The following is a 10970-nucleotide window of genomic DNA, read 5'->3' as shown; positions in this document are numbered from 1 at the left end:
CAAATATGGAAAAATTCTAACAAAAATATTATTGTTATACCAAATATAAAATTTGTTCTTTTTGTCTTAATAAAACGAAAAGTGATACGTAACACAACACTTTCACACCATATAACACACCAAACCAAACTTATAAATAGTGAGACAACTTGAAAATATTTGCACGCACCCTATATCTCGCCATATTATATTATAATTGTATTTCTGTTTATTGTTATACCAAATATAAAATTTGTTCTTTTTGTCTTAATAAAACGAAAAGTGATACGTAACACAACACTTTCACACCATATAACACACCAAACCAAACTTATAAATAGTGAGACAACTTGAAAATATTTGCACGCACCCTATATCTCGCCATATTATATTATAATTGTATTTCTGTATATTTATATTGATAACTGTATTATCATTAGTAACTCGTCTATTTATACATTATAACAAATTTAGGAACATAGATAAAAAAGTGATTCCTCAACTGTGTATTTTGAGGATTTACGTGACAAATAATGGGTAAAAGAATGTTAATTTATACATGGTGGGTGGTATGTTTGAATTTGGCTGTCTCCTACAAACTCTTCCATGTATGAACAATGACGTTTTCATTTTTACCTCTCATAAGCAACTCGTCTCAACTTTTGCATTTCCACTTTCTTGGATTAATATGGCTGAATTCATCAGAGCTTGCTGCAAGAAAAATAAATATTAGTTACTTTTTAGGCTAATGACATAAATCGAGGATTTATTAATTATCAAGAAAAATAATTATTAGTTACTTTTTAGGCCAATGACATCTATCGAGGATTTATTAATTATCAAGAAAAATAAATATTAGTTACTTTTTAGGCCAACGACATCTATCAAGGATTTATTAATTATCACGAAAATTAATATTAGTTACTTTTTAGGCTAATGACATCTGTCGAGGATTTATTAATTATCAAGAAAAATAAATATTAGTTACTTTTTAGGCTAATGACATCTATCGAAGACTTATGAATTATTGTATGTTTTTGTAAAGAATTTGGCTGAATTTCTGAGTGGAACTAACAAAACACGTGCGTGGTTTAATCCCTTATCGTATTATCTAAAGTTGCTGTAGAACTAATTGACAATTCGAAGAATCAGAAAACTTTAAAGAAACCAAGTACAAATCAGAATCTGGAACTAAAAACAACAACAGAAATGCATTATACTTGTTTCTTTCTTATGAAAAGAATAAACAATTCAAAAATAATTTATGCTATAAGAAATGTTTCAACGATAGTGAATAAAATATAATGCAGACAATTTTCGGAATCGCTTACATGTTTAATGGAATACAACTAAAATTCTTAAGAAATGTTCCGATGTCCATTATACTGTTGTCAATTGTGTCGCTTTCTAACGAGGCCTACAGTAGGAAAATAAAGGAAAAAAATCCCCCCCAAAGGTTTTACTAAAACAAATAACTACTGACTTTTGGAAATAAAATATTCACGAACGATGGTAACGATTTACATCTTTATAAATATAATAGTACTGTCTGTTGTATGTCCATGTAACTACTTCGCAGGACAATTTACATCTATATAAATATAATAGTACTGTCTGTCTTTTGTATGTCCATGTAACTACTTCGCAGGGTTTGGATTGATCCTCACCAAAATTGGTATGGAGTTTCATTGGGTTCATGCAAGAGTACATATTAGGTCGTCAAGAAATTAATGCGCGTTTTGGAACACTTTCATTAACCACCTCCCAAAAAACGTACATCACGTATAATAGTTAAACAAACCGCCTAAACGTCACATTAATGTAGTCTATATGTGTAAAGTTTGGTATACTCTAATCCCTTATTGTGATGACAGACGACAAGACACACATTTGGCATGTAATGCTGTTTGAATACAAGAAGGGAAACAACGCCTCTGTAGCCACAAATAATATCAAAGAAGTTTATGGAAATGTTTTGAACGTTCGTAAGCGTCGACGATGGTTCAATAAATTTCATTCAGGTGACTTTAGCCTTCAATACTGTGATGGCAGAGGCCGACATGTTGGAATTGATATTGATGCTCTGAAGACGCTTGTTGAGTAACCTCGAGAGGATTCGAGGAACAACTAAAGTGGTGGAAATATCGAAGAAAGTTCAGAACAGAAGATTGCAGTGGTATGGGCACGTGATGAGGAGGGAAGATGATTATATAGGCAAGAGGGTTTTGGAGGTGGAGGGGAGAAGGAAGAGAGGAAGACCAAGGAAAAGATGGAAGGATTGCGTGGATGGAGATATTAGAGAGAAAGGCCTTGTTGGGGACGAATATGAAGACCGAGGAGAGTGGAAACGTGCTGTCAAAAATAGCAACCCCGTATAGATACGGGAAAAGCTATAGAAGAAGAAGACTAAATTCTGGGTTATTTCAAATTATACTGGAGATACTGTAGTTTCACAGAGATTTGGACTATTAGGTGACCTGGGCTAACAATAAAACATAAGTTGAAACAGATGTATACTGTTATGAGTATTAAATTATTTAGGATAAATAACTTAGCTTCATATTACAATTTGAAATCATTCTAGAAAGAAAAAAGGTTAATGTAGATTTATTTCAGATTTTTTATGGTGGTTATGAGATTGGTTAGATTGACTGTCCTTGTATAGACTTAGGGTATGGTAGTAACCGATAAAATATAAAGTTTTAGTAACAAGAAATATTTGAATTTTATTTAGCAGATTTTAGAGATTATGAAAATTAAATTTGACAATTTTCAGGTGGCAAAAAGCATATTTAATCTTAACATAAAAATCATTTTGCACTCAAAGCAGTCAACACTTTGACTCCATATATTCACAGAGAAATTTTTAGTGAAACATTTTACTAAAAATTATGATTTTTTTGTCTACAAAAGACTTGTCATGCTTACTGGAAGCTTGCAAAATTTCGTGAAGATACACAAAACATATTAAAAGTTATAGTATAGAAACTATAAAGATCAATTTGGGGTTACAAACTCAGCCAATTCAACCAAGTTAAGTCCATGTTGATAAAATTTGGTCATTTCATTTTTCACTTTGAGTTCAGTCTCTTTATTTCATTCATTCTTATGATTTAGTTACTCAGAGTTATATCAGTAACTTGTAGCATTTCCCTTCAAAAGTAAAAAGATCTTATACTTTTTTACTTTTTTTGTTATTGTATGACAATGGGTACTGTAAAAAAAAATAGTTTGTTATTATTATCACACGGAAATACCAGTTTTACATGGCAACAAGGTCAACAGAGTATTGGTTCACAAATATTAGGCTTCCAGTCATTCCTCTCATTCAACAATCACATACCTTAACTAGATGAAGAATGAAATGGGTATTCATGGTATTCCACACGAAGACATACCAGCCAGATGCGGCACCTGTGGATTTCTATGAGATCAGACTGTTGAAACAGATGCTAGGAAAATGTCGTCCTCATACTCTAGACTGCTTTTGAAAAGCAGGAAGGAAGGAGCAGTATGCTTTGGATATGACAACCTTACAACCTACCAGTTGCTGGATAGATCTCATTTGGAACAGTGTGTTATGGTTAGCTTATTTAAGATAGAATGTTGAGTTGATAAAGAGGTGCAGAGAAGATCTACCAGGATAATTCTACTTCTGGAGGGTTATCATACAAGGATCAACTGAAATGTCAACATGTTTTTGATGGAGAAAACGAGTATTTGGGAGATATAATTTACTTTTTTTTTAGTTGTTATAGGTTTCAAATCCATATTTTCATGTGATATATTCTTAAAACTTTGCAGGCTGTAAAACTATAGATCATACAAGTTTGAATCAGGAAAGAAACCCAATAACAAAAGTGCTTTTAGGAAAGGACTTTCCAAAAGTGCTTTGGTTACTGAGCTTCTTTTCTGATGCTAACTTTTTCTATTGAACTTACATGCTTTGGAATATCCTGAGAAGACACAAGTTTAAGATATGGATACCTCACATATGACTATTTAAGGCAATGTTACTTTTCTAACAGTGGTTAGACTATGTAATGGTTTGTCTTTAGGTGTGGTAGAAGCTGAAACATTAAATTAGTTTAAGAAGAGATTGAATGAAAATTTCATAGTCAAGATTAGATATAGAAAAAGGGTGTTTCTTTATATAAGTATGTAGATTTTAGTACAAAATGGGGTAACCTACATTGAAGAAATGTTCCCTTCTTATTCACTGGAAATGAATTGAAATAAAAAAAAAAGCAATATTATAATGATAAAACAAGGACAGCCATAAAAACACAAGTTTCACAAGAAGGCACCCCTTTCATGATGTTTTTATACTAATATCAGTTTGGAATACTAATGTGTATATAACTTATTGTTTAATCTACGAGATATGGCATCTACTCTTTCTATTATTAAAGGGTAGGCTATTTGTGTAAAATTATGGCAAATTGTATGTGAAATATTACAAACTAGAAAAAAGTTAATATGCTGGATTAACACTTCTTTAATACTTCTTATGCACTTCTGAATTATCTGTTTCATTACTAATATTACCTCAAAAGCCACATTGGATCTACTATTTTCTCTTTAAAATCTGATCTGCTTTCTTCAAACTTCATCATCATTCTAAGAATTTCCATGGCATCTTCAGCCCATATTTCTTTCTTGTACATAGTTTTACACCAGTTCTCTTGGTCCATTCTGAAAGCTTGTTCTTGAAGCCTAATATATTCTTTGGTCCAAACTAACTTGTGTTCTTCTTGGTATGCCATATCTCTTGTTTGTTGATTTAGTGTCTCTAAGCTCCTAGCTACCTCAAGTAATCTCTTCCCATCTCTCTTTTTAAATAAAATCTTTGCATTTTCTGTATCCAAGTCAATTTGAGAAAACTTCAAAAAATATGCTTTTGCATATGCAGCGCCTGAAGTTGAAGGTAACTTGCATGAATCCTCTTCCACTGATGAATACATTACTAGAAAAAAAAAAGGCTATTATAAAACAAAAAGTAATTCAACTAATTAAAGCACTTAATTTTGTTTTAAAGACTACATGAATCAATATAAAATTTGATTTTTACAGAATAAAAATAAATTTGTCCCATCTAAGTTATCATGTTTTCGAATATGACTATACTCCAAACTACATATAGAACCCTTTTTCTTATATTCAGTCCTGAACTATAAAATATTCATCTAATTTTCTCTTAAACTTCTTCACTGTTGCAACTGTGCCACACCTACAGGCACACTATTCCATAAGCCAACCATCTTGAATCACTTTTAGAAACCTCCCTCCCTCCCTATTTGACTCCCTACAATCCCAATCAATATGTATAAATCAACTACCATGTTTACTGATACAGAATCATTATTATATAAAGCCTTGATCTCATTACACAATTTGTCATTGTGATCACATGTCCTATAGGTTCTAAAAAATTTTAATTAAAAACTTTGTACCATTCAAACCCCTTATTGTAACCAAGATAAACTGAACCTCTTGACTATCAGTTTTGTCTTCAATTTCATCTCTTATGGAGAGTCAGTCTACCACACTCTTTCAAGAAATCTATCACTACTGAAACTTGAGACCTGGAGTTTCAAAATAATTTCAGTTTTCAATGTCATCCAAGTTTAACCAAGCTTCAGTGATTATCACCATCACCATAGTCTACTATTTCAACTTCAGATCTGAATGTTAACCTTTTCTCTGTCTGGAAATGTATCTCGGAAAGATACTCACTTCTCAATAGAACAATTAGCTGATGCCTTGACACTACTATTGAAAAGGTTTTGCACAGGTATCAGACCATTGAAAGAGCTCTCACCCCAGCACATAATAACATGCACTAATCTATCTTGCTAAACAACATCACACCATATCCCTCCACCAATATGAGGGTGACATAACCTCCTTGCACAGTACTCCCCTTGAGCATTTTGCGTAAACCAAAAGCTTGTTCTTGACAAGGCACATACACACATAAGAAATGGGAAGATAGCGTGGATAGTTCTGTAGGTAGGTGAGCATATATTTGAAATAACTTTCTGGTGAGGAAAATGTTAACTAACCTACAATACTTACCTCTCCACAGAACAATTAGCTAGAATTCCACATTGGCATTAAGAATGAAATAAAAAAAATATTCTTTCTTCTTAGAATATAGAGACAGAAATTGAAAACTCATTGAGTGTGTCTCCAACAATGCATGTATATGTTGGGGGACTAAAGTGACCAGCACTTGGTGAGAGACTGTATCCATTTCTTGCAAGTAGTTCTCTGCCCAGTATTAGTGGTTGTTCAGAAAAGTTCATTCATTTCAAAAAATATTGTTTTTGTTTTTTTCTGCTAGTGTTGCAGCACTGGGTGGAACATACAGATTGTTAAACTACCCTATAAATATCAGGGAGTGAGAAAGACAGAAGCGTAACTAGAACAAGTTCAAACTATACATTATGCAGAAAATATTTACAAAAAAATGCAGATTCAGGAATGAATCTTCCCAGACCTACATCTCATCTCAAGATCAATCTGACTGGTCACAACCACCAGGAATGGTCTGGTTCTTAGTGACTAGGTGTCCTCTACTATTCTTCCTGGTTGATACTCTAACCATACTTTTGACCGAGGGGAACATCCACTAAGTGTCATCCAAGTTGGATTACATCACCCAAAGTGGAACTCTCCATGCTGAACCCCCAGTACAAACCAAACAGGAATCATTTCATAAGCATAAGGCACCTTATCAATAGTCTGTGCAATAGGTTATCACAAATAAGGACAGCAGAAGCTGTCCTGTTGAGTGGTTATTTAACCACTCTTCTATTTTTTGTGGTTGTTGCTGGTCCAGTATGGTTTGAAAGGCATATATATAGATGTTGCCAAAGCAGTTTTGAGGAAAACTCCATCTCAACAATGAGCACCAACTAGGAGCAAATGGGCTAACACTTTCTGTTATCCCTTACTTGATGTCAATTTTTGTATAGAGAAGTACTCAAGTGTGAGAGACCATTTTGTGGATTCCTATGTCTCCTTTTTCTAATATTTGTTTTGAGTGTTTTTGTTACTATTTCTATTGATGTTGTATTAAAAACTCACATATGAACAACCATACAGAGAAGAACTGAAGGGTGACTGGAGAAGACAGGCAGCCCACAATTTGGGTAGGAAGGAGCAGTCGGGAAATAAGATCAACTTGTCTCTGTGAAAAAAAGGTTTGGAAGGTGACTGAGGCAAAAATATTAGAGCACCATCCCTCACAAGCGAGAAGGAGAAAAAAATACACTATAATAAAAAGATGATACAAGGAGCAGGTGGTCAAAGATTTGAATGGAGATTTCAGTCTGGAATAAGAACTAGAAAAGAAGGACAACTGATTAGAAAGACCCTGAAGAGGTCCATTAGAACTGAAGAAAGAAATGAAGATGGCTAGGGAAAAGGACAGATGAACATAGACAAAACCTCTATAAATCTGATATCATAAAAATGGATAGACCACAAAGAAAATTAGATAAGGAAGAGACAGACAGCCTGGAGGAAAATAATGGTGGATGTATCAATGTCAAAAACATCCACCTATGATGAAAGACCACAAAGGTGGATGTTGAACAAGAGTAAGCAAGTAAACAGGCAAAGGCCAAGTATGCAAACCTGCCCAACATGCAAGTGACTGGACAAAAATTAAGCTACAAGATGGAAAAATTAATGGCTACTAAAATGCCAAGAGGCAAAAGAGTGCAAACTCATGACTGAATTAGTCAAATGGGGTGGACAAAAGAGTTGAAGCCTGGTATTGAGGAAGGCCACAAATATATCAATAAGAGAACTCCCATAATAGGAAAAAATCTACTGATACATGAGAGGATGTAAGGACCAATCTGTTGAAAGGATCTGGTGTGGGCAAGCCAGTCACTCCACCATTATGTTTAAAGCACCAACCCCATGAATACTGCAAACAGAAGTTATGGTCATGGTTCCAAAAGAGGAGCTCTAGGAACAAGATAGTAGAGGTCTTGTGAGTGAGCACCTCCATATTAATTGAAGTAAGAAACAACAGTGGGTTTGTCCAAATGGATAATAACAAGATGTACATACAGACATAACAGAAGATGGTGGAAGGCCCTATGAATTTCCAACATTTCAAATATGTTAACAAAACTCTCTACTGGATACAAAACACCAGAAATAGTGAATATGTCCAGAAATGTGTCCCATCTGGTGAAGAGTCATTCATAAATAGATGCAAGTCAAGGTGAGATGAAGGAAGAGGAGTGCCCAGCATGAGCAAAACATTTGTTTCCAAAGTGTAGAAGACATTCTTGTGAAACTGTGGTATAAAAGAAAATATTCTCTATAAAAACATTAAAATAAATAAAAATTATTTTCTGTGTTACTTTTTTTCCATTTTATCTTAAAAACCCAACAACTTGTATATCAAAACAAAACATTTATTAAATCAATTAGTCACTATTTTTATAGATGATACTTTTCCATCTTACAAACAGGTTATTAATGCCCTGATTAAAGAAATCACTTGACTTTGAAGCAAAAAACATGTCCATGTCCTCTTTAACACCTTCCACATTTGCATAATATGTTTTCCCATTAAGATGGTGTTGCAGCGAACAAAAAAGATGGTAATCTGAAGTGGTTTTTGTCTAGGACTGAGCTATTGTTTTTGACATTTAATATTTGCATGGAGAATCCATTTTTCACCACTAGTGACAATTCTGTCCAAAAATGATTCATGCGCATTACACAAGAAGAGACAAAGCAATGTTCACATATTGGAAATGATGATCATCAGAGAGTTTGTGAGGCCCCCAAACACCTTCTTTATGGATTTGTCCCATATTCCTTAATGAGATACATGCAATTTTAGGGCCATTTCACGAGTGTGTTGCCTTTTTCTAATCCTATCAAGCCTCGTCACTCCACACATCCATCTCAACATTTTCATCTAAGCTACCTCTAATTTCTTCTCTTGAGCCTTTTTGATGGGCCAGGTTTCCGCTCCGTACATCATCGCAGGTTTCACAATAGTTTTATAGACCTTTCCTTTCACCCTTGCGCTGATCTTATTGTCGCATAGCACTCCCGACACATTTTTCCAATTTCTCCATCTCGACTGGATTCTATGGTTTATTTCAGAGTCGAGTGTACCGTTTGATGCCACATAGGACCCAAGATACTTAAAGGTGTTTACCCTTTTAAGTTTATCGTTAAGTAAAGTAACATCCCCCATTTCCTCTTCTCCATTAAAAACCATATACTCTGTCTTCTCTCTACTGACCTTAAGTCCTCTGTCCTCCATTTCTCTCATCCATCTCTCCAATTTCTGCTCTACTCCCTCCCTGGTGGTATCTATGAGGACTATGTCATCTGCAAATAACATGTCCCAAGGTGCCGGTTCGATGATTTCTTGGCCCAGCACATCCATTATCACGTTGAAGATGTACGGGCTTAGAGAAGAGCCTTGGTGAAGTCCAACTGTTACTGTGACCTTCTCCGTCAGCCTGACACTGGTTCTTACTTGTGTCCTCGCTCCCTCATACATATCCTTCACCAACTTCACATACTTTTCAGACACTCCCTTATCTCTCAGGCATCTCCACACTTCCTCTCTCGGTACTCTGTCATATGCCTTTTCCAGATCCATAAAGACCAAATGTAGCTTTCTCTGTTTTTCACCATACTTTTCTAACATCTGCCTGACAACAAAGATGGCATCTGTTGTCCCTCTCCCAGGCATAAATCCAAACTGCTGTTCACCAATCTCTGTTTCTTGTCTTATCCTTCCTTCTACTACTCTTTCCCATATTTTCATTGAGTGTGACATCAACTTAATACCTCGATAGTTCCCGCAATCTTGGATGTCACCCTTTTCTTTGTATATTGGTATGATCACGCTATCTCTCCACTCATCTGGTATCTTCTCCTGCTCGTAAACCTTCCTCAACAGATCCCACAGCACCTCGACTCCGTCATCTCACAAACATTTCCACACTCGTGCTGGTATTTCATCCGGTCCTGTGGCCTTACCCCTCTTCATCCTCCTCAAGGCTCTCTTTACCTCCTCCCTACTGATCTCAGAATTTAGTATCACCTGCAAACTTAACTGTTTTACTGGTTATTCCATTACTAGTGAAGCTATTAAATACAAGAAATAGCATTCATTCTTGCACAAGACCTTGAGGTATATCACTTGTATCAATTATCTATGCACTGTGATTTTAGCTTAATAATAATAAACTTTTGCCTTCTCTACCCATCCATCTCTAAGTCCACTGAACTAACTTATTTTCTGTCCCAAGATGTAATCTTTATCAAAGTACACCAGATCTGCTGTATTACTATATCTGGACTAATCACAACACTTTCAAAGAAAGTTGTCAGATTCATAAGACATGACCTTTCTTTTATTAATCTGTGCTGGGTACCTGTAACAACATAAAACTCTACTAAATACCCATGTAGAATTTTTCTAATTAGAGAAGTCATTTTACAACTATTGAAGTAAGGTAAAATGATTAATAGTTATTTGGGCATTGTTGATCTCCCCCTTCATGTTTTGTGGTGTGTTTACTACCATTTCTCTATAGGTATTGGATGGTTGGAATAATTGAAAAGAGTAATAATGGAAACACTAATTAGGTTAATTGATTATTTTGTGAGCAGAATATACTCGAATTAATTGAAAATAATAATGAGAAATCTTAATGAAATGTTTCAATTACTTGGATAGTATGAATAATCAAAAACACTAATTTTAATTAGTTGATTATTTTTGTGACATTAATCAGTTTATTTGTAATTTTATTATTGTTAGGACAGCGGCAGTCACGTGACGCTGGTAACATGTCATGAGATTCTCGAACGATCTTGACTTTTCCTGGCAACTCTAGTCTTTTCTAGGCACCCTCTTTTTTGTATATAAGCCGGCAAATAAAATGAGATAATTAATTGCAAATACATAGAGATAGAGATGGATAATTGAG

At 34.6% G+C, this 10970-nt stretch overlaps 1 protein-coding gene across 3 annotated transcripts in view; it reads right to left on the bottom strand.

Moving 5' to 3' along the window:
• LOC106468356 (coiled-coil domain-containing protein 148-like) overlaps positions 1-10970 on the bottom strand; it is a 123043-nt gene that overhangs the window by 100041 nt on the left and 12032 nt on the right. For all 3 annotated transcript variants that reach the window (XM_022396693.1, XM_022396692.1, XM_022396695.1), the window contains exon 2: positions 4528-4945. In XM_022396693.1, the coding sequence (XP_022252401.1) occupies positions 4528-4943 (416 nt within the window). In that variant the 5' untranslated portion in view covers positions 4944-4945. The remainder of the gene's footprint in view (positions 1-4527; positions 4946-10970) is intronic.

This window comes from Limulus polyphemus, unplaced genomic scaffold (genome assembly GCF_000517525.1).
Source record: "Limulus polyphemus unplaced genomic scaffold, Limulus_polyphemus-2.1.2 Scaffold2978, whole genome shotgun sequence".
Taxonomy (NCBI): Eukaryota; Metazoa; Arthropoda; class Merostomata; order Xiphosura; family Limulidae; genus Limulus; species Limulus polyphemus.
This window is presented reverse-complemented; position numbering and strand designations above follow the sequence as displayed.